This window comes from Amia ocellicauda, chromosome 11 (genome assembly GCF_036373705.1).
Source record: "Amia ocellicauda isolate fAmiCal2 chromosome 11, fAmiCal2.hap1, whole genome shotgun sequence".
In the NCBI taxonomy this organism is placed as follows: domain Eukaryota; kingdom Metazoa; phylum Chordata; class Actinopteri; order Amiiformes; family Amiidae; genus Amia; species Amia ocellicauda.
In genome coordinates, this window is record NC_089860.1 from 21003734 (window position 1) to 21029149 (window position 25416).

Below are 25416 nucleotides of genomic sequence, written 5' to 3' on the forward strand. Positions count from 1 at the left end.
ACATTTCTAAAGAATGCTTTCAGCACCTTGTTGAATCAATGCCACGTAGAATTAAGGCAGTTCTGAAGGTGAAAGGGGGCCAAACACAGTATTAGTATGGTGTTCCTAATAATCCTTTAGGTGAGTGTATAATTTAGTCCTACAATAAAATTAAGATTTGGTAATGAACCGAAACTACCTGTGTGAATTTGCATACACTACATTATGTTTGTGTTGGTTTTTTGTTTATTTAATTCAAATATTCTTTGTAGCGTCGTGTCTTTTGCACTAGCCTTTTATTCTAATTCATACAGCTGTTCAAAAAGTTTTCATGAAGTTAAGATTGATATCTGAATAGAAAATGGTTCTGACCATGTGCATCTTAAGGCCAATGATCTAAAATGTTTGGCCCTATCTATTGCACTTTAATGCTGAGGTGAAAGTGAATCTGTTGAATGCTTTCAAATACTTTTAGAGCCTTCTCCATCTTTTTATTTAAAAAAACAACCAAAAAAAAAAAAACTAAATGAGGCTTAAAAATATGCCTTAATTAGAGTGGCCTTAGGAATTTGTCATGTTACAACATTGCAGAAACCATCTTTGTGTAGCAGCAGATATTGTATAGTAAATATTCTTCATCAGTTTCTTCAGATTAGGCAATGTTGCAATGGAAAATTGAGACACATTGTTTGTCTCTTGATGTTAATCACTGAAAACAGTTACACACAACACCTCTGACAGTGGCGGTTTTATAGTGTTGTTCTCTGTACAAATGCACAATTTTCAACTGTGTAAGCATTTAAGCACAATAGGTGGAACCCTATATGGTTTTGGTTGTAAATCCTCTTTTTAGTGCTGCTTTGTCTCAATGGAATGTAGGTAGTAAGCACTAACTGTGCAGCCCAGCGTGCTTTCCAAAGCATTATACAGATAATTATATTTAATATGTGATGTGTAGCAATTAAAATGTATATAACACTATAAAAAAAGTGTTACTTGGTAATGTATTTCTTCGAATAGTGAACAAGGCCACAGCCGGGCTTATTGTACCTTCCCATTTATTCAGAAGACCTCAGGAAGAAAGAGGTTAATGGTTCAGCAGCAGACAAGTTTGAAATATTTAAAGATTTACTGTAATTCACTTAATTATTCAGTTCCTGAAGGGTAGAAGCTTTTGACAAGAGGTCAAGTGTAAAACTGAGACAGCTTCAAAATATTTGTCTCTTTGCCACTCCAGATTTTTTGAGTTAGGCAAATTTCATTTAGTGAAGTCATTAATTTACAACAGAGTTACAGTATACTTGGTTTGGATGGATTGATTGAGAATACAGTCTTCCGTGCCTAGCCATTGTTCATCTGTTTGCATTTGCTGTCAAGGTCAGCACGTCACTGCAACTTTTGCATAAACATGGGTGTCAGCAGTTTTGTAGTGTTATTAAGTTACTGAGTTAGAGATTTCTGTATCAAGGCTGGTGTGTTTAATGTGTGCAGTTAGGAAAGAAATGGTTTCCTATCTACGTACTATATATTGGGGGGGGAGTTGTACATTTCATGACTCAACAGTTGAGGTAGTGAAATTGTCAGGATGTGAGTGTGAGAAAAAATGTATATCATGAATCATGACATGACATGCTAAATTGTGTACAATCATTATTGCCCAAATGCTCTTGCGCAGCATGCTAATTGGGTTAACAATCTAAATGAGTAAACAGGGCAGTTAGTTAAAAACAATTATAAAATGATAGTGTTGTAACAGACATAAGGTGAAAGTTAATTCTCCTGTTTTTTGTTTTGTTTAGTTTTACCTACAAGAGCCAGATATCTTAAAATGATTCCTTGCCAAATAGTACTTCGGGAGTTTAAGAAAATGCATTTGTTTTCTACCATGAGTGGTGTGGCCACAATAATAAACATAAATGCAAAGGTCTTGTGGTCAGTAAATTGAACCTAATCTCAAGATACCATAGAAAGTGAATTATCTAGCCTTGAGCAAAACTAGTATGTGTGTACTGTGCGCCACAGTATTTCCTTGTCAAAGGAGAGCAACCAGTAAATTGAGGTGGAACAGAATGTCACTTTCTTCTTTAATGCTTTCCTTTGCATGCAGGAGAGAGTACCTAACAAAAAAGGGTCAAGAGGAAGAGTGATTTTTTTAGTTGTTTAGGAATTGCTATGGTTTTTATTAATTTCTTTTACTGGAAAATTCTGAGCTCTTTACAAAGTTGTGTGCAATAGGCTTTTCATTGTTTTCTAGGTAAATAGGCTAATTTTAATTAAAATATAGCCCTATGTGGGCAGTTCCACAATGACATGTTTGTTTCCAGGACTTAAATCAACTAGTGACTATGTGGCAGAGCTGATTGAAACTCAGTCCTGCTGTCTGCTTATGTAACAATTTACATAGAAAATGTAGGAAAATAAAAGTAGACGGGTACAGTGGCTGTGTGGTCTGCATTATTATTATTAATAATAATAATAATAATAATAATAATAATAATAATAATATTTGTTTCGTAGCAGACGCCCTTGTCCTTGCATGTGCCAATGCCTATTCTCAGACTGACCCCACTGGAGTTAGGGGAGAGTCCTGCTCTTATTCAGATGACCCTGTTGTAAGGTACCTGTAGACTGTAATAGACTGGTACTGCTGGTCTTACTGGGATTACAGTTGGCATTGAGATGCAAAAGCCTTTTCAGGGCACCCCTCCCTTCACTGAAAAGTCCCAGCCACCAATGTTTTGTTTTGTTTGTTTTTGTGTTTGTTTTAGGTGTGTCTATCTCCTTTCTGTCTGAGGCTCAAACAGGCCTTATAACAGTTGAAAAAATTAGGGATGAATAGTGATGCCATTTCTGTGTAATCACCCTGTAATGATCCTCACTGTGCACACTGTAACCCCCAGCTTTGATGACCTCTTACTGAGTGTGTGCAGTGAGTGGTGTGCTTGGCCGTATCTGCAGTGAAGCGGCTGCAGGGGCACTGAGCTTTCAGAATCGTTTCATAAGAGCGTGCCTGTGTGCGTCTTGCTCAGGAACTGGAAGAGTTTAACTCTGCACAGGAATGTTGTAAACCTTCAGAGTAAACGCGACCTTACGCTGACCTCTTCTGAATGAGGTCTTTGTAGGACTAATAAATGTGGCTAAGGTCTGTAGGAAAGAAAAACAAGTTTGAAAAACAAGTCTTCATCAAGAAGGTAGCTGTGAAATCCAAGCCAAGGGAGGGCGTCCTTCAGTGTATTCACTGCACGTGTGTAGCTGACCCGTTTCATGTTGCTGGAGCACGCTAGATAAATGCCAGGCCACCTGTAGGCTTCTGTTGAGCATCTGGAATAGTGAGAGAGTCGGCTATCCTGACATGACGGCACCATACCTCCCTTTGCCTCCATTAATATCTGAAGTTTTCAGAAAGTGACGCTTTGCAGCTTATTCATTTGCATTGTTACTTTTAAAGTTCTGCCTGTTAGTCTTTTATCCAGATGTTATTATTGTTAATTTTAAAATCTTAATTATGTATTTACCATTCTAATAGATTTGTTGTCCATTACATTAATTATAAAATGGCTAGGACTACAGATTATATTTTTAACCTACCTGTTTTACTAACCTTAATGCTGCATTTACTTTCAAAATCTGTTTGATCAGTATGTTTCTCCAAGCAATGTTTCACATTAAGTACAGCAGCTGGATTGCTCTGTGTGGTTGCTGGCTTCTGCAACCCAGGAAAGAATTAGTCACCAGCTACAGTAAAATACAACAGATATGTTACAGTGGTTTGACTATAGGTTTCCCGTCATTTTCCAAGGATCTTTATAGAGTCAATAAAATAATAATAGGACCACCTGTCTAGGCAAGTGTGTTACCAGGCCCTTAACAATGCAAAAGTAAACAATGACTTCTGACATGATTTGGTCACTTGTCAGGATGCATTTTGTGATTCAAATAAAATATTAGGAACTTTGAAACAAAAGCTTGGGCTAAGTTGGGCCTTTGGCCAAGGTTGGCTTCATTACAAACCGAAAGAAGAAATATTTTAAAGCTTGCATCCCAAGAATTTGCAAAGGTGTTAGAATGAAGCCGGACCTGAAACAAACACTGGAATCCACTTCCGGTGTGTAATGCTGTAGGAATGTGGTGCGTATGTCCAGAGTATTCACGGAATTCCAGTTCCCTCTTTCAGATGCCCTCCCCGGGGGCTTTTAATTAAAATGGGTAGTGGAGTAACTGTGTAAGCCTTTGTACGAGTACGAGATAGACTTCTGTTTCAGGATGATACAGCTACAGTAAGTACTTTGTGGTTTATTTTAAGCTGCAATTACTAACTTCATATACTGCATTTGGTCTTCACAATGCTGATTTAATAAAACTGTGTAACCATGTAGAGTTCTAGGGTAAACGTATCACTATTTGCCATGTAGGTGTGGGTGACTTAGGTTTCATGTTATTCATGTTATCACTTCATTATTATTTTGCCTTATGTTCCCAGCTTTGTAATTCTCTTTAGCCTAAGCAAATAGAAATTGACACAAATAGAAACACATTACCCTGGGGCAGGTACCTCCTTTGAACGAATCACTTGTTGTGTGTTTAAATAAACATTGTGGAACGTATAGTGTGCTGTTTGGCTTGATTGGCCAATTTATGTGGTTTGCATTGTAAACAAGTTTTAACAAATTTTGACCTTTCCTTGTTTCCATTGGTTTCAATTAGGCTGAAACTCACCCCTACGTAGTGAACTCCACTCTCAGTGACACTTATTTCCTATGTCCAAATGTGACCTACAGTCAGTCATTTAGGCCTACTTTTCAATATATCTTGTATGTTGGCAGTGATGAAAACAATAATAATAATACTTTTTCTTATTCAGTTTTCTTAATCAACAGCTTGTTGAAATACCTGAAAGGTACCTGAATTTACTTTAATTGAACAAAACTAGAAACATTTGAATGCTTTTTCAGTCAATTTTCTTTATGAAAAGGATAAGGGAGTTGATATCATTTGCACCAGAATAAGCCTTTTGTGTTGTGATTTACTGGGTTGGTTGACCATAAAAATTATGTTCCTCAGATTAAACTTCTTGGCTCACTCTGTTTTTCAAGAGCTTTAGTAATCTTGAAGGTTTTGTGCATTCCTGGCTCAAATTCTTTATGGCTTTTACCCAACGTGTTATGTTACAGTGTGCTGCTTATTATTTTAATTGGACAACTTGTTCATAAAAGAGTGAAAAGCATGCTTAGAGGTTTTGGTTTCTTGCACTTTTGGGCATAGACCAAGTCCAAATATTGACTCACCTGCTAATTACAAAATCCATCAAATATAGACTTAAAATATTGTATTTTAGATCAAATTAGTCAAATTTTTGGTCAAGTCTGGATCTTAGTGTCTGAGTTCTGTGTTGCAATGAGCAGGTAAGATTTAATGTTAACTGGTCTGCACATGGATAGGCTAAAGCAGTGTCTGGCTAAGAAATTCTTGTTGGATTTGTTTTCTAACCAGCATACTGGACTGTGTTTATCCAGTCTATTTGTTTTTCAAGGGAAGTTGAAATAAATGCATGATATTTCAGAACAATCTGGAAGACAGTATTGGTTTTTTTCACACTGCTGATGGTGTAAAAGTTGTGTTCTGCCTTTTCAATTTATACTCTGAGCCCTTTGCAGTGGGTTTTACTCACATAGGTCTTCCTGTACAGCAGCTGCATACAGTGAGGAGAAAAGGGTCATGTGTCCTTTCAGTTTCACTCACTCGCTGCTGCTGTTGCTGCTGTTCATGACCAAGCGCAATCCGGCGGTGTCTGGCTTGACCTCGGATGTGCCCGGCCTGCTCGGCTCAGGCAGATGCTGAAGCCATCCTGTGTGCCCAGGCCGTCCTGTTTTTAGGTCTGATTGTAAAAACAGACCCAATGCTTTGCCTATCACTATTATTTTAACTTTCGGAGTTTGTGGTTAATAAAGATGATGTCATATTTTTCAGAATAGCATTTTATTAACAGTTTTAAACATTCTAACCAGTTGTTCTCTGAAATAATGTCAGCTGAAGCAGCCATTAACCTTTCTATACTGGACTTGCTGACTGCATCTCTTTGCCCAAGTATTCTGCATACTGTAAATTAAACAACATCTTTGTGAAGTCAGATTGATGTTGATTGTGCATGCAGGTAAGATTACAGACTTTTTTCTGAAGACTTGACTTCAATGGCGACGCACAACATGCACAAGAGGTGTCGAGCAGCTTTTTTGAATAATTTGATTATCCAATAAAAATTGGGCATGTGTTTCCTACCATAACTCCACTATGTAACAATGAGATTTACCTATCTACCAGCAAAGTGTGATTGTGCAGTTCATATACTCTTCCTGGTTCACCCATCTTGGGTTTGTTAAGGGCCACAGCACCTTTGTTTTCATTCCACCTGTGTTTTAGGCTACTTAATTTAAATCTGTTACTACTATGAAGTACTATATGAAGTCTTCGGATGCAGCAATGGAAAGGTTTCATAAAGCATTGCCCTTGAAGTGTTGACAAGCTCAGAACAGAAGTCAGAAGATTTTGATAACTACTGATTTTCAAGCTGACAGCTAGACTCTCCCTTTTGCAACAGAGCCTTCTAACCTACCGAATCACTGACTGTGGGTGAAATGGTATGACAGTTAATATTAGGTTGTCTTCGAAATCTACAGAGAGTGTGTTGTGTAACTGGAGTTATTACAGAAACTATACATTTAATGTACCATTGAGAGAATGTTGTGTTGTATTGAACTGAGTGAATTAGACATTACACACCATGTGAATCCATATTCAAAAGACATGCAAAACAGAGATGGGTTTAGGAGTATTGTATTTATTTTTAAGCTATGACTGCATGATAATGATACCTAACACCTGTTTTACGTTGATTAACATTAAAGAAGAGGCTACCTGTGTTCCTTTAAATCACAAACTAGTTGTATTATATAGAGTGCCGGGCTCCTATTAAAAAACACTCTATAAAAAGTCCACATATTAGTCACTGGGGATGGGGGGTACAGCAGAACAATGGAGAGTGGCCCTCCAAAAAACTCCCAGCTGGGATCAAACGCACATCATTGTATTGCTTCCAGATTTATTAAATAATTAGGGGCCATGCTCAAGTCATTAAATCAAGCATCAAGTCGCATATAAAACATCAAAAACTACAACTGTTGTGTTTTGGCATTACTCACAACCTTCATCGGAGTGTTCTGCACTTACAGGTCCTAGAGAATAACAAACCTAATAAAAGAGGCTTCTGACTCACAAAATCCAGGTTTAGTCCTGATCTTGCTTTGTGAGGAGACCTACTCCTTATGACTGACACTGTTTGCATGCTTTAAAGAACCTTTCAAGATGTATTTTAAAGGTAGGCTAATTATGCTACTTATTCAACCTGTTTGTTTTTCAGACCTATGATATAACTGTATTTATATACTCTACAATTCAATTGATATGGAAATTAAGTTCTTTCAGAAGTGCACTGGGCCTTTTAAGATAAATTGAAGCTATGCAGAAAATGCAACTGTGTATTTGTTGTCATATCAACACATTTTTCAGATCCTACCAACGTGAATATTGTTTAAATAATAATAATAATAAAAATCAGATGGTTCTTAAATAATTTGCATTGAAATGTTTCTTTGCTCAGTTTGTTTGTTCAGTGCAGTACCTTTGTCGTGTTTGTTGTGTTGTTTGACATTGGCTATACTTCTGAAATGGAACCCAGTTTTGAATCCTAAATCACTCAGTAGTATAATACCGTAACACCGCTTTTTGCTAAATAGTTCCAAACTGAATTTTAAGGAGTAGACACAGTGCAAAATAATATTATGTAAAGTTTTCGTTTGTCTCTATGACGACCAAATTATTTTCCCGAAAATGTTGCTGTGTTTTCTGGCCAAGATTAGAAGTGTTACAGTGATGTTTGTGTGAACCAGCTATGGCTAGTTTTATTTTCCAGCTTGGTCAGGCAATAATTGTTTTGTTGTTGTTGTTGTTGTTTCTTTTAACACTCTGTAAGGAGAAAACTGTCTTGCTACTTGTTCATATAAATCCTTTTGCCTAACCTTGGACAAAGATTTTATATCTTTGGCACTGCAAAATGCCTTCTGTATCCAAGCTGCCCTTTCCAGTCATTTAACAGACTGTGTTCTTTCACTGTGAGGCCTTGATGCCATTTTTCCTGCTGGGTTTCTTTTCATTTCTAAAAAGCTTAATCATTAAAGGAGTTACTGAGTTAAAACCTTAATTGGCCCGTTTGCCAAAAGACTCTTTGAGCGCTCTCCTCTTTTTTGGAATACTGTTGCGATTTAAACTCTTAAACTCATTATGTGACTGACTGACATAAATTCATGATATGTTGTCCCTGCTGTCCAGAGAGGAAGTCTTTATTGGTCTTATAGTCACATGGTAATTGTCGGTTCTCTGAATTTCCCAAAAGGAAACGCCCAACACCATTGCTTAGCAAGGATATTAGACTACTGAATATGGCACGTTATTAAGAATGTGCTTATTATAGGATAGGGAGGCCTTTGGGGTAATTTTGCACTAACAAACATAACGGGGAAAACTTACCTTTTGCAAAGCTTCCCTGATTTGATTGCTTTGGGACTAGTCAGGATTTTTGTAGCTAAACTTATAAGAGGCTGATAAAAATAATGGTTTTCATATCAAGAGACATTATACTGGTAATAAGTGAAATGTATGATCATGTCCTTCTTTCCCTTGATAAAGAACTACAGAAGATTTTTTTTGGTTTAATTAATTTTATTTCCATTGTTTTATAAGTTTTAATCGTGAGACTGGAGTTAAGCATAAGTTGTTTATAGGAGACAGAATGGAAATATTTAATTCAGTGTTAAAATTATAATTTCCTTCTGCATGTTTAAAATTAATTAATTAAGTAAGTATCCATTTGCTCTAATTGGTACACTGCACTATCTTGCTCTTGTTTGGAGTCGGAAGCTCCTGTATACTAATCTTAATCCAAGACCCCTGAGTTTATCTGTGCATTTGGCAAGTTTAGTTCAATGTAAACACAATTTAAGCATAGCTCTTTCCACTAGTGGCCTGTCACAGCATGTTGACAGCACACAGGAGCAGAGATCTCCTGTGTCCATCGGCAGCTGTATTAAGTGCACTGCTTAAAAAACAATTTGGAGAAATAAACAAAAGTGGTGCATTTTCAAGAGTGGAACTGCAACACTTATTGGAGACCATTCAAAATACATTATTCCTTAATATCCCTTTTTTTTCTCATGTTGCTAAATATTTGTAATTTTGCAGGAAACTAATGATAATAAAGACTTCAGCGTTATTTTTCTCCATGGTAAAGGCATGATTTCAAGTATAAATGCATACTACTCAGTATGAAGGCGTGAAGTAACATCTTGAAGGCTGTTCCAAAGACTTCTAGTTTGTATTCAACTATAATATACATGTCCACTGCTGGTACGGATTTTAGGACTTTCTATTTAGTTACATTAAATCTTTGTCCTATAAATCTTATATTGTGTTTTTAAACCTTTATTTTACTAGTGACTCATTTCAGACTTCCTCAATTGCAGACCACAGTTGTCAAAACAGTAATACATTGTGATGATTTGTATACTTTATACATTTTGTTTTATAATTTAGTGGAAAAAAAGCACACACACACACACACACACAAAACACTTCTACATTACTTTATCATCTATTTTCAGCTATTTCAGAGACACATGTAACATTTCAAAGTGGCCACAAGAATTGATTACACTATTGAGTGTCATACCAGAAGGTGGCAGCAATACCTGCCCAATACAGATTATTCAGTAATATAGAATATGGCCTTTACACCAAAGAGTTGTCAAATACATGGCATTCATGAGGTTTCAAGTTTCCAGAAAATGGATACATTCCGAAAACCTAATCTAAAAAAAGGTTTTCTATAAAGGACACTCTTCTGTGTTTACATGACAGTCTGATCAGAGTTTGCATGTATAAGTTTATATTATTAGATTTAAAAATATATATATTCTTTTAAATATTTAAATTTATTTTTGGGGAAAATACTTTGCTAAAAAACGCAAAATGTACACAAAAGTTCCCCTGTTCGATTCAAATTAAAGATCATTCAAAGCTGTCTCATAAGCTTATAGGTCCATTTTCAAATTCATTTTATTGTTATGTTTTATTGACTTCTTGCCAGTTTTCGAATAAAGCCATCTTGAAGAGCATTGCACACAATCTTCAGTCATCTGATAGTGACCACTTCTTATCGTTGACATTTTAAAGGTTTTAACCACAATCAATACCTGCTTACTAAACCTTGTGTTTTTCCATTTGAGATCTAAAGCCTGTCTGCAGTGGAGACAAGAGCCAGAGTGGACATGACAGATCAAAGTAGATATCAAAATTGTTTGTTTCAATTCCCGGAGCAGATGAGGTCACAGCACCGCAATCTGCCCCTGCCTTATTTTGTAGTAATGCTGTATTGATAGAACAGGTGAGCTAAGGTTTGTGCCCAGGGGCATGTGAGAGAGGATTCACATTTCATTCAAAACAACTGCAACTTCTCAGATTTGACAGAGTTTAGGAGGAAAGATGGGACAATTCTTTGGATAATGAAGTGGAGAAAAACCAACCGAGCAACCAGCTAAATAAAAAAGTAATCCGTGCAGGAGACCATCCTGATAGAGATTGTATGGATTTTAAGTATTGATTGCTACTACCTCGTGTACTATTGATGTTTCATGTTTAGTTGATCATAAGAGTACAGCTCCATCAGGCGTTTCTGTATTGAGTGAAGCATCTTCCCCAGAATAAGCTAAATCGACAGCAGTGTTGTCAGTCTACACACAGTCTGGCTGTAGAGTAGCTGAGGGCCCAGTGACACATGCATTGGCATAATGCTTGCAGTGCATAACCCAGGAAAGGCATATACTTTTCAATAGATCAGATGTTTTTAAAGGACACCCTATTTTATTTGTATATACAAGGTACATGTGGGTCTAAATTCCTGTATCTTGCAAAATGGTTGTTGTATACATTGCATTTGTATTGTATTTGCTACAAGATTTCCAAATTCTATTCTTGCAAAAATAAGCTTCTGTTAATTTAAGCCTTCAGCTGGAGCCCTGCTAGGGTAAAGAATTAAAAACTATGTAGCTTTTACTGCATGCTGTAAACTAGATTAGGAATGGAGTTTCTAATTTGCTCAAAACTTCCCATTTGTTGAATCGGTAATCTAGATCATTTTAGTTTTTAAACCTCTGGGTATCCATGGAAATGAACATACGGCAAAGATTTGCTCTTCCTACTGAAATCTTTGGAAAGCCCTACTGTCCACAGTGATGCCCAGCTTTGGGAAGAGACACTGTGCCAAAAGCATTAGCAGAAATATCTAGGAACACTCTATGAGCAATCTCTTAACAAGGTAGTCTCACCGAAATGAGCCTCTGTCAAGAGTGGCTCTTGTGGTTAGTGCTAGTTTGTGATGACAGATGGGAGATATTTAAGACCAAAACAAATCGGTAAGTAATTCTTTCTGGGTTCTCTTACACCAAACCATATGTTCTCTTTTTAATGTAAATCTCTCAGGAAAGCTAAAAGGAAAAATTAGCAGCTTCATTCCACCTAAGGTGCTCAAATCTATTCATTTGCACAGGGACTTTTTGTGGTTGAATCTGTTCCTCAGGAAAGCCCCCTGTCTCCCTCACAGTCTCCTGAGTCCTATTTTAATAATTTCTTGTTTCTTCCCTTTTCTGACCCATTTCTGACAAAACATTTTTATTCCCGAGTCTGTAAGGGTTTTCCCTTTTCTTTGAAAGCTCATTATACAATGCAAATTATGCATTTTTTTTATGTTCGTACATTATCTAAGGCATTTAGTTGGTTAGAGTAATACTTGAATTGGTTGGTATGGGGATTATCAAATTTCAACTTTAAGACATACCAGATTTGTTTATTTTCTTGCGTGAGTTGGAACAAATTCCGACAGTCCCTGATAATAAGTCTTTATAGAGTACATACAGTAAGAAAGATTTAACACTCCCTTAATATGTAAGATTAAATTTTATTTTATGTCAGTTCATGCAGGCAGCCTAATTTCACTGGTCTTGAAATTAGTTTGAAGTTCAGAAAACCTGTTTAAGCTTCAAAGTACAAACATGCTAAATTTTGCATTCTTTTGAAAACCTGATAGATATGTTAATTTTATGACATATAATAATAAAAATCCAAGTTCAAATTACAGCTATGTATTATGCATCATTAAAAGTTGAAACACAACAAGCCATTTAAATATAGGCTATCCAATATCAGGCACATATAATTGGGAATGGCAATTCTTTAGATTCTATCATTTGGTGTTACTATGTAAATAACTTCTCTAATCGCAAGTATTTTCCAGTTACCATATGTTGTATCAGGTTTGATGTAAACTAGGCTGAAACAGGAAATGCCATTGATGCAAAATGGGTATAATTTAGATTTAATGTTGAGTTTCCATAGTGTATTGTTCTTTGTTACCAGTTGAAGTGGTTGACAATTTACTACTGTGTGCTCATTAGTAATACAATTTCTCAAATATTTTAAAATGCTGCGACATTGAGCCAGCTGCTTCTCAGGACGAGAAACATTCTTGAGTGACTTGAAAAGTGTACAGCTGAATCTTTGGCCTCTCCAGTACAAGCACCCCACCTGTTAACCATAGCTGCCCACAAGTTGAATAGGTTCAGTGTTTAGCCCTGACATATGGCCATATATATTCTTTCACATACATTCTTCTGACTGTGTGTTCATAATGTTTGAACAGCTGTGTTTGATAGTATGCTATTTAAAGTGGTTTTCCACCTGGTTTAAACTTTACATAAAGCATTTAATTCATACGAATGAACTTAAAGATTGCTGTATAGTTGCTGGGTGCTATATTTTGTCAGCCAGTGTAAGAGGGATATGGATGTACTTTTCTCCGGGGTGTGTATAATAATAGCCTGCACATTACATGACTTGCGATTATGTTGCTTTTTTTGTTTTTCTATATTCTAATCTCAAAGTCTGTTCTTAATTTCTGTATTATAAGGTGCTTCACCAACATGCTTAACAAACGGCAACAATGTAAATTATTTTGATAATGTCTTCCTTCCTTCCTTATTTTTTTATCAGGTCAATAGTGACCATGTCTATGAACCCCTTTGAAGCAACATCGCTTAGTGAACCTGAATGTTAAATCTATCTGGATGTTAACTCAATAATCATAGTTTTCTTTTTGTTTTTTTTAGGACATAAACACAATTTACTGTCATCTTTATAACATGGATATTTTATCACATCTCAGGGAATATCAGCTCAGGTAAGATTGAATTATCATCATTACTTTAAGCTCTCTGTAGATAACTAAAATAAATTTCATCAGCTCGTATTCCACTGAGATAAGACCTGTGTGCACTTTGCTTCACCTTTTCTTAACACTGTGAATACCCTAATGGTATTTTTTCCCTCATACTCGGGATAATCTTTTATTGCACTGTAAATTAATGAATAAAACCTAATGGTATGTTTCTCTGACATCTGTCTTAGTCATGGGGAAAGTTATGGATTATTCTCTTATGTATTGAGTTCTTACATAATTGAAGTGGATAGTCACCACTGTCACATAATTAATATGAAGTTCTGACTGTTTTAAGGCAGACCGAAACAGTAGAGCTATTGGGATTCTTGTAAGAACAGATAACTTGTTGTGGGAGTGGATGCCTAGAGCAGCCTAAGTGACTGTTTAAAACGTGAAAATCGCAAGAGACCCAACCTTACTGCAGGACTGCCTTGAACAAAATTTTCTGACCTAATTAGACAGAAATTCTTGGCAATGTCTCGTGTTAAAAAGATAAAGCAGCCGCAGACACCTTCTGCACATATTTCACAGATGAATAATCATTTTGGAAGCTTGTTTATATGGACCTTTGAATTGGCAAAGAAGGGTTTTCAGCAGTGTAATGTTTAATTAACTGTGCATCTTAGCTTAGATATGTGTAGGCTGCAACTTGGCTGAAGCTGACTAGCACTAATAAACTACAGTTACTGTATTTCTGTTTGCAGATCAATGTGCACCACAGCTCGTTATGAGAGACATGAAGCAAACCACGTCCTGTTCTAGTAAGTAAACCTGCAGGAAAGCTAGAAAACAACCTCCAGAACTGAAAAGCTACACTTACAGAGCACACTGTGGATGTATCACAAAGTTAATGTTATGTTAATGTCAAATTCAGATCCTCAGTTAGGTATTTAGCTGATAGCTCTATGCATGGGCATCCACTGCATTAATTGTAGCCAAAGGGGCCTTGGGGAAGTGTAGTAATTATTATGCTTCTATTCCTCTGTATTCAGGTTTCATTTACACTTTCATCATTTTTTTAAACCAGGAGAGGTGTATTCACATATTGTAATCCAAAATAAATCTTTCATCACAAGATTTGTGTTCTAACTCCAGTGTCTTCCCCTTGGGTTGAGATTAAAGCTCACCTTTGCAGTGAGAATATTTCTGTAATAACCACTTCCAGTTTCTTATAAAGGGCAGGTATTTATTTATTCTGGGACTGAAATCCCAGAAAGACCACTGTTGGTGTCATCTTCTTTAGAGCAGTTTAAACTAACGTCAACAGATCAGGAAATAATTTAGTTATATATATATATAAATTCACAAGAATCAAGTGTGACAAGAGGAATTGACATAGTGGTTGGGGTGAAAACTTATTTTTTACATTTTTGTTTCACATGATCTCTTTATTAATGCTATTTTTAAATTCTCCACTAAGAGGAAAAAAAGGCACAAAACATAACATAATGTGATTTTTCAAGGGGTGCCAATGTCTGGCCGCCCTTAGTTTGTTGAGAGACTAAATCACAGAAGAGCAGATAGAACAGCCTATGAGTATAAACCACATACAGGTAAACAATGTTTGTCTTATTATTTCTTTTCAGCTCTGACAGCATTTCCACATGTTGGTATATACTTCTTTCTGGTTCAGTATTTATGAAGGAGTCCATGTTCTTGCCAAGATGCTGGTATGTAAAATCTATATTTAATACAACGTAATGGTAATATAATATAGACTAACAGTGAAATGTAAGTTGTAATGTAGCAGGAATAAAACAAACAATCAACACTTCTCTTCAGCCTAATCAATTTGATTATGGAAATTACAACAACGCAGATAATGGATAAATAGCTCTCAATTTGGTATTTTGGTATGTTAATAAAAACAACCATTAATATAGATGATTGCGGGTATTTGTAAAAAACAAAAAACAAAAAAAAAAACTGACAAAAACAAAAAGCTCTTCTCCCAAATCTCCATTCACATGACACTCATGAGTGAAGTGCTGAGTCATGAGGAGGTTCACTGGAGACTGCAGATGTCCAGGCTGAAGTGTTGCTACTTATACAGTATTATTGTTTATTTTCTGCAAATGCTTTTTCCTGCCCTGAAACCATGCCTTCTCTCCATTGGTTTCTATTGATTTATTTATTTTATTACCATTTGATACATAGAAAAGCTGAAAATAGTTGCCTACTCTGAGTAATTTATGGGAGGCAAATAAATAAAACCGCCAAATACTTTGGTTTTAAATACAAGTGAAATCTATGACTATGCCAAAGTAATATCAAAAAGCCATAATCTTGCTTTTAGAAGATTTCTGAATTAAGATTAGCAATAATTGCACGAGTCTTTTTTCCCCATTAGCATAGTTTGCCAAGAAACCAAGCTCTGGAGATAGATAACTTTAGTAGTATTTTTGTGTGTAACTTATAGTATTTTTAAGGGAACCATGGCTTACATTTTTGTTCTTAGATGCTAATAGTGCTAATAGTGCCTTGTAAGCTGTTACACATAGCAGAAACAGCAGGAAAGCACTTAGGCAAGTTTAACTGTGCAGAGTGGGTGCCGATCTTTTTCTCTACATTGATGAAAGCCAGCTGTGGGGTGGCAGTCAGCGTGGCGGGGGGTGGGGGGGGTGGAATGCGGAACTGCTGGCCGCACTCTGACTGAGCCATGTGTTACTGAGGCGACTGTGGCGGTGAGCTCATCCAGACAGGAAATGAACATGCTTTCCACAACGCCAGAGAAGGACTGGACAGCAATATCTTTAGTCTCTCTCTGACAAACGCCCAGAAATAAAACATTAAGAAGAATACAGCAGCAACAGAAGTGGAGGGAATTACTTCAAGCGTCCAGGAAAATCTAACTACCCCGAGATGTTGAATTTTTTTCTTCATGGATTTTAAATGAGGAAAGAAGTTTGGAAACTTTGCCTAGACCTTTTTTTTTCCCTCCCTCCCTTTTTAAACTGATCTTTCAATGAAAACCCTGAAAGAACAGATGTCCTAAAGAAAATATAAAGCATGTTCAGTGTGGCTGGATTATTTGTTTTCTTCCCATGCACAGTGGGATTTCAGCTTTTGTGTATTTTGGTCTGATCTGGACATTTTCAAAGTTTGGGAATGGATCAGCTTTGCATCGGGGAGTTTCCTCAGACCTGATGTTTGGGACTTTGGGATTTGTTCATTGGAAAGGACTGTCTCAGGATGTTTATTTTTCCTCCTCCTGGCCAGCTGTTTTAATTTGTGGCTGTCAACAGAACACATCAGTGCAGATTTACTGACAAAAAGTAAAACAAATGTAAGTCTGAATTTAAAACAAACAAAATGAAGCTTAATATCTTGTTCCAATGGTGGTTTCTGATCTGAGATCTACTTTCTTTAATCCAACTCAGGAAGTTGTGGTATTGGGGTATTTTTTTTTCTTTCTTCGAAGGTACAAAAGTTTTATAGTAAACAAATGATTTGATGATTTGACAGCATTCTTAAAATGGTGTGCTACTTTAGACTGCAGAAAAGTGGTTACAAAGTGGTTAATTTGACAGGAGGTGTTTCAAAATCTTGCACACATAAGTTGTCTAGACAAATGCTGCTCTTGTTCTGCTTTTTCAAAACATGTTCCTTAAAATGTAATTTATCAGTTTTGTTACTGAAAGTATAGTAAACTTAAGAGGCCAGCATTAGTCATCTCCTTTGGTTTTCTGGGGAATCATGAATAATTGTATTTAAAAACATAGTGTTTGCTGTTCATGAAGAGATTATTAATTGAATTATGTTAATGGAAAAAAGTTTTCATTGTGAAAAATAATATATTAACAATACAAAACTGAAATATCATAATTGGTTAAATCCCCCCCCAAGTTAATACATGATATAAGCACCTTTGGCAGCAATTAGAGCTGCGAGTCTGTCGATATAGCTCTCTACCAACTACCACACCTAGATTTGGCAATATTTGACCATTCTTCTTGACAAAACGGTTCAAGCTCTGTCAAATTCCTTGGGGGACATTGATGCACAGCAATCTTAAAATAAATCATGTTACAAATTTTCGATTGGCTTTAGGTTTGGGCTCTGACCAGACCACTCAAGAAGATTTGACCTTTTTTACCAAGAACTTTTCTATACTGTGCTCCGTTTATTTTATTTCACTTCTATCCTGACAAAAGCCCCAGTCTCTGCCGATGAGAGACATCCCCAAAACATGATGCTGCCTCCGACATGTTTCACAGAAGGGATGGTGTTATTTGGGTGATGGGCTGTGTTGGGTTTGCGCCAAACATAACGCTTTGCATTTATGCCAGAAAGTTCCAGTTTAGTTTTGTCAGACAACAACATTTTTGCCACATGGCTACAGAATCTCCTAAGTGTTTTTATACATACTTCAAACATGATTCAGGGTTTTCTTGAATACCATACAGGTGATTTTTGTGGAGTGCTAGGGATATTGTCATCACATGCACACTTTGACCAGTCTTGGCCATAAAAGCCTGTAGCTCTTGCAGAGTTGCCATTGGCCTCTTGTTAGCCCCTCTGATCAGTCTCCTTTTTGCTTTGTTGTCCAGTTTGGAGGGACAGCCTTATCTATGCAGGGTCTTGGTGGTGCCATACACCTTCCACTTCTTAATAATCATCTTGAGTGTGCTCCAAGGGATATTCAAGGTCTCTGATATTTTATTATACACATTCCTTGATCTGTGCCTTTCAACAACTACTTTGCCCTGGAACCTACAGGAACTAATGGATTTATCCTGAAATCATGTCAATTGCTACACCTTAACACAGAAGATCACTTAACTTGGTGTATGATTTTGAAGGCGATTGCTTACACGTGAACAAATATAGTAAATGTTCTACACATTTTTACCTTGGAAGTTGTAGGGTAGGATGTGTAGATCAATGAATGAAATAATAATAATAATAAACAATGTATTTTTTTAATTAATGTGATCAGAAATTGGCTTGCATTTTGAGTTGAGTAATTGTTTCCTTTTTGGCAACTCCAAATCAGTGTACATATCCAAGGCCTTCAGAAGCCTTACTCTGTACTGATGTTTGCACTGCTCTCTTAGTCTGCCCCAGCTGCCTGAAATACTCAATTTCTAATGTTTTTTTCCTGGTTTCCTGAAAAAGTATTAAAGCCCAATTTTCTGGTTGGTGAAGGACATTGGCTTGTTAGTTTTATTATATGTTTTGATGCTATAGTCCGTATGACTGCACGTCCTTGAGGAAAAATTACCCTTTGAAAAGCAATAGACCACATTCTCATAGAGAGTTGATCTTGATGTGCCACTTTCACTGCAGATTAGTTAAATACTGTCATTGATCCTCCACTGACTGCTTGTTGACGTTTAAGATCACAGATGAAAACACTGTAGATTTCCATACTGGTTGTTTTATATGTATTTCAATGTAGTTTGCTAAAATGAGCCCCATCTTTGGCAGCAACATTAGAAACCATGGAAGTTGCACTATGAAGTCTGTTTATATGAAGAAAATAACATTGTTTAGTTTTGACTTTTCAGTACTTTCAACAGAGGTATTTTTATGCTGTCTAAACATTTTATTTTTCGTATCCTATTTCAGTGCTCTGTTTGGTGCCTGCTTGTAGCCTGTATGTGACAAGTGCCTTCTGCTCAAAAGGATGTACACACGCAACAGACATCTTAGAATTATAATGAAGCAACCACAAAAGCTGTGGCTGTGCTGTGAAACATCAGTCTCCGGTATCAGCTACCTGTTACTAAGGAAATCTTGATTAAAAAGAAAAGATTAGCCCTTTTTTTAATCAAGCAATCTGTGACTATAAATCTTAATAATATCAGTATGTCAGGTACTGTCTAGCAGTATTAAAAAACCCTTTAGAGTTTTATAAGCAAACATTTTGTGCACTTCTATACATTTTGTAAGCCTGTGCACTGCAATTGCCCTTTAATGGTTACTGTGGGACGTCTATTTTGAGATGTTGGTATAAATAATGTGAACAATTTCAACAATTTTACTCCCAATTACCAAAAATTAATTCCAAATGGTTACAAAGTTCTCAAAGCCTAAATGTTAGTCTGAACCACTCTTGGGTTTACATTTGAGTTAGCAATTCCCACAGGAGAGGAGAGCACTTTTTGTTAGCATATTGGTAAACTTGACATTTGATATTGGCGGTGCATCATGAAATTTCGATTGCTTTATAGATCAGGAAGGCTTCCGCGTGTGCTCTGCATAGCAAAAGGTCATCAGATTATTTCACAATGCATGCGCATATGCAATCTCAAAGAAGTCAGCCCAAAAGGGGGATTTCTTGCAGTACGTAACCTTTAGCCTATTGAAACTGGGTTGACTGGGTTAACATGCATTTGAGAAACGCTATTAGTCATGTTTTTGTGACGTAACACATACTCATCACGTATTCCTCAAGCCTCTTTAAGGCAGGGTCAACCCCTATCTCAAGTTTAAAACAAAAAAAAGCTTTAAAAGGAGCAGTCTTTGTGTCTCACAGGATTTCAGCACTCGAGATCCCTTTTACCTGCAGTAATACCATATTCTCAGAGCACAAAGGCCGGTGTGTGTGTGTGTGTGTGTGTGTGTGTGTGTGTGTGTGTGTGTGTGTATATATAATATATACACACACACACACACACATATATATATATGAGAGAGACAGAGACACCAAAATCCCTCAAATGGTGTGGGGGAAAAAAAAAAAAATTCATGGCAATGCACATTTAAATAGCCCTTCTTTTTATATGGCTGTGAATTGAGTAATCTCATTTAGCATTTAGTCCAGATTGTCTTGCTAATTCTGAACTGTAATGTATGGCCAATCTGTTTTTCCCCCGCTCGTTCTGTTGTGTATCGTTTCAGGAGCAGTTTTAAAGAGATCCTTGTGTCATAGCATGTTGTTTTCCTCTCATTTTCATGACATTGCAGATGAAATAATTTCAGAGTCAGTTTTAAACTGAATGTAGGAAGGGCAGATGCACAAAAACAGCAAGCATGGAGGAGCTCTATTGATGTTGGTCTACAAGTGAAAAGAATGGAGAACATCCAAGCAGCTAGTGAACTGAATACATTATCTCCTAATAGCCAAGGACACAGAAACACTTGGCAGGAACACTGACAGCAGGGTTTAACCTCTCTGAAGTGTGAAGAGAATTGTTGAACTAAGCCTGTCTCAAGGCTTAAGAGTCAGATAATTTGTCATTCTTCTTTAAGAAAGGCAATAGTTATTTATCTATGAATTATTTTGAAGAAAACACCATTCAGTGTTATTAGGCATTAAGAACAAAATAAGTAAAGTTTCCACCATAATCCTCCTCATTGTGCTATGAAAATATTCATGATTTATACAAGCTTGAATTTAATTGTAGTAACTACACGGAAGTGTGATATTTTTGGTGTAATGCAGAAAAATGCTAATGCACAAAACTGAAGTGTATTTTGAGCTTAATATACCAGAGTACATTTGTAAAACCTGGTATGATGAATGGGTATCTACTTAACCAAGATAAATATTTGGTGAATTTTGACTGCAGGTTTTATCCAGGTTAGAAACCTCACATTTGAACTGAGGGCAAGGCCTAACCTGGGCCCAAACTGAGCTCCTTAGACACTGGAGAAGAGCTGTGTATCGGTGATAAAGACTTTGGTGTATCTGTAGTGAAAGTTTGGTAGATCAGTTCTTTGATCTCACACTAAAACACTGATTCTGTTATTGCTCTGCAGAATCGTCTGTTTTTTGCAACTGAATAGAAAATGTCCTATTCTGCATTTATAAATTCTCATGACTTTTTTTCTTCTATACACAGGCTGAAAATGGATGTGTAAAAATTCTTAAGTTAACTTCCTCTTCAGTACTTGACAGATATACTGTAAGTGCAGTTTCTGTTATGGACCAGTAAAGAGTACATATACTTTAGAACCTTGAAAGTTCTAAACAGCAATGTTATAATACAAATTAAAGTAGGTGGGAATGTATTCCTTAATCTGGGGAGTTGCCAGCCAGAAGGTGATATGAAATTGTAATTAAAAGATGATGCCAGGAAAGACTGCACTACTTTGCAAGCAAAGCACATATCATTTTAAAGTGCACTAGCTAGTGTGATTCTGCAATAGTGGGCTATTCACAGACACCTTACACTTGGGATAATTGGACATGTTTGCTCTGAACAGTTGTTTGAAGGAGTGATGAAGCTCAATTTTTTTAGTTTAATTGGAGCCTATATTTTCAATGCAATCTGCTGGGTATGATTGCAGATGGTTTTGTTGAGATGTGACATGGCTGAGATTAAAAAGAAAGAAATGAGGAGATGAGATGAACGAGTAGAAGTAATCATCCTGCGCCTAAAGCCAATGTTCTCTCACTCGCTTTTTTTTTTTTTCATGGATCAAATTGCTTTAAGGCTGTGGAGAAAGAATCGGTGAAGTATACTGCCAAAAAAGGAAATTGACTATGGGGTGCCCTAGGGAAGAAATCATCAGATGTAAGTTAGTATAAATTATAAAGGTGAGCAATCAGCAGAATAAGGAAAGCAGAGTGTTTCTAATTGAGCTGAAAGAAAAAGATTATTCCCCTACGCTACAGATTTGCTTTTCTGTCTTTTTGTCAAACCACACAAGAACCTGCAGTCACATCCTGGTCGATGAGGCCGTGCCTGACTCTTTGGTGATCGTAACTAAGCATGACCTTATTGAACGAGGGAGAAAATCACAGGAGCTCCTTTTGAAGCAGGTCCGAGGTGAAGCCTGTGACTGCAACTAAGCGCTCTCTGCCAGCTTTATTAGTTAGAAAGCTTAACATCATTACTTTGACTTGGGGGGGCGATAGTATTCGGCCTTAGGCAATATCATCTGTCAGAAGCTATTTGGATTTTAATGTGTTATTATTATTTTTATTTCTTGGCAGACGCCCTTATCCAGGGTGTTGCTGAGAGGCGAAAAAAAAAAATGAACTTATGCTTATCGAGAAAACAATGACAAAAAATGATGTACCTTGCACTGTATCATTTGAAATGTCATCAATTAGGCTATGTCATTTAAATTATCGGTTTCCTGTGCTCAGTGCTTGGCTTATAACAGTAAAAAACAGTTGAAAGGGTTGAAAATTTGTAGTAAAAAGTAAAAGCTAACAACACTTCTATTGAGATTTTTTTTTGTTACTTCCTATGCTTCCCTTGACCTGCTCTTTGAGCAAAATGTGAAATCAAGAGAACCAACCATGCATAAAAAGTTAACTATAACTGGGTATACTGAATCTTCTGTCCTGATCAGCCATATTAAATCTCATTTGCCCTGTTGAGTCTATACTTTTCTCCACTGTTAAACCATATGATATTATTCTATCGGAAACTATTCTGCATTTTGTTGCCTTTTTGCTCTGTGTAACTTTGTAAAGCTGCTTTGTTAAGTGGTTGACTTCGATATAAGTGTCAGCCAGTTAAATAAATTGTAACAATAAATGTTATGGTTTTTGCCTTCAATTTTGTTTTCTTTGTTTTTTGTGTCCTACAGTTTCGGTAAGCAGTCCGGGGGAAGAAGAGGCTGTGAATGTATCACTTTAGAGCCATCAGAAATGATTGTGGTGAGTGGGAATCCGTTTGTGATTTTTAGTCACTTTTTGCTATTAAGCTATGTAATGTTTCAGAGAGGACTAAGATGTGAATGGCAAAGGGGGCATTACTGTACACTTTAATTGGGTAGCAAGCCTTAACATGTAGGCTTTTGCATCATTTCATATACCCGTGCTGTTTTTGAAGTTGTGAATTGAACAGGAAATTAAACACAATATTGGATTTATGCTTGCTTGCTCTAAGGTCATGCTTAAGAATTCAAGCATAGTAACTCTTGATGATCCACATTATGGCATACAATCTCAATATTGAAAGAGACTCATATCATCCAGTATTTTATAGTGTTCACAGATAGTCTTTTGGTGTATTGGGGGAATGACAATATTAGTTAGAAAGACAAATGTTGGAACTGTGGGCAATATTTATGCATTGCATTTATTGAATTAATATACACAATTATGGAATTTATGCATCTATCATAGCTGCCGACAGATGCTTCTATACATAGATCCTTTGTCCAACCGTTACCTTCATTTATGTAAATATAACAGCTGATGGTAGATTTCAAGCACTTAAAGGTTGATTCAAGTAGCAACTCATTTACATCAGCTACTGTTATTAATAACTGTTTTATCCTGTTAACTGAACAGGCAGGTCATTATGCACACTATTGTAACTCTGGTTAGAGCAATCAGTGCTTGGCTCCTTGCTGTTATGAGCTCAAACATTCCTCCTCTTTGGTGTATTTCATGAGTCTGTCTGTGCAGCATACTGCAGAGCATGAAAACCACAGACTCAACACACAGGTGGTGTAACTGCCACAATGCCTGCCACACGCCAGAGCGTTCAGGACCACACAGCATTCTGGTGTAATAAATTCTTCTATATGGAAATCATAGTTTGTCTCTAAAATGGTTGGTGTGATGTAAAAAACAAAACAACTAAATGCATTTAAGCTTATGTTACAATGGGTATGTAATAGGTTGGTGGGGCATATAAGTAGACTGAAGAATAATGAGTCTGCCACCCTTACCTAGTATACAAACCCTGCCTACACAGTGTTGCACCCACACATACACTAATTTGCTGAGCAGTCATTCCTTTTTGTATTCTCTTGTGTGATTTTATGTCCTGCTATTTTGTATGTTGTGTAATGGTTATACATCTGCATGTGCCAGTATTTCTGCTTAAAGATGAGGGAAAGCTGAAGTTTGCTACAACCAACACAGCCTTTGTATATGTTCTCCAACACCTGCTTTGTCTTTAACATGTGTTTCACTGTTTGCTGCCCCTGGTCAGTTGTGATTGTGGGCTTGCCTGCCCTGGTCCACTCTGGCATGTCCCACAACCGTTCCCCAGTCCTATGTAAAACATGGAATTACAATCACAAACTCTCTCGGCTGTAATCCACAGATTCTGCCTGGAAGAACTGACTGTATCAGTTTGCAGATTGCCTTTATGTACCTTTTCAGCTTGCACACATACTTTGGATAGCAAGGTTGTACACAGAGAAAGAGAGATGCACGTGTATGTATATTGACACCTATAGTTTTAAGATGCATCTTTTATACCACTTCTGAAAGCTGACAGGTCTGCAAAAATCATTCCATATCCTATAAATCATGAATGGCCAAACTAAATGCATATCTAATTTCTCAAACTCAGATTCCCCCAGGAAGTAAAGGTTTAATCTCTGCCTCTCTGTCTCAGTGTTGCATTTCTAGTTGTCTGTGATTACAGTTACATTTATTCACCAGCATAGCAGGAAGGAAGTTTGCTGTGCATCATCGACTGTAATTTGGTGACACAATTCACTATTCAAATGTGTTTCTTAATGATCAAAACTCCCTATGCTCTGTAATTGCAAAACACACCATTGAAGATGTGAGTTTATGCTCTAAAATGCATTCCCATTTTTCTGAAATCAGTGCTCTGTATTTTTATAGATAACATTTTATTTAGAATAAAACCTATTTACAGAATAGGGCATGATTGACGGGTTCACTAAGGTATGGGAAGAGGGAAAGGAACAGATTTAGTCCCAAGAAATGGGGCAAGTCAGGCAGGCATTGACACCCCCAGTCAGGGGCTGCCCAGTTATCCAGAGAGCTCTCAGCCATGAAGCCAGACAACCTTTTTGCAGTCAATCAATATTTGAGAGACATGAGTTTCTTGGCAAATGAACAGTGAATTTTGTCATCAAGTGCAGCGCATGCAGCTGAGTGAATGTTCCACGGGTTGATAATGAAGTATGCCAGTGAATACAATGTTACTATAATCAAGCACACCTACACATCATTATACCACCATTTTATTTAAAGGTGCAAAAACAAAAAATCACATCTGAAAATGTTATGTTACTTATTTTTTTTCTTTTCTTTTTTCCCCCTCCTTAGGAATAACTGGGTTTTATCTTGGTATGATGTTTAAAGTTACATGAACATGGCCCCAACTTTCATTGACCAGCTCCCTTAGTTACAGGGATTCATGGGTCATATCATAGTCTCC

General features: G+C 36.7%; 1 protein-coding gene across 5 annotated transcripts in view; it reads left to right on the forward strand.

Moving 5' to 3' along the window:
• Positions 1-25416, forward strand: part of rapgef6 (Rap guanine nucleotide exchange factor (GEF) 6) — a 95688-nt gene that overhangs the window by 5118 nt on the left and 65154 nt on the right. For 4 of the 5 annotated variants that reach the window (XM_066716888.1, XM_066716892.1, XM_066716891.1 and 1 more), the window contains exons 2-5: positions 13248-13318; positions 14062-14118; positions 14944-15027; positions 22850-22919. In XM_066716888.1, the coding sequence (XP_066572985.1) occupies positions 13248-13318; positions 14062-14118; positions 14944-15027; positions 22850-22919 (282 nt within the window). Of the gene's footprint in view, positions 1-13247; positions 13319-14061; positions 14119-14943; positions 15028-15969; positions 16644-22849; positions 22920-25416 lie in introns of those variants that run through there. The other variant, XM_066716893.1, reaches the window with a different exon arrangement.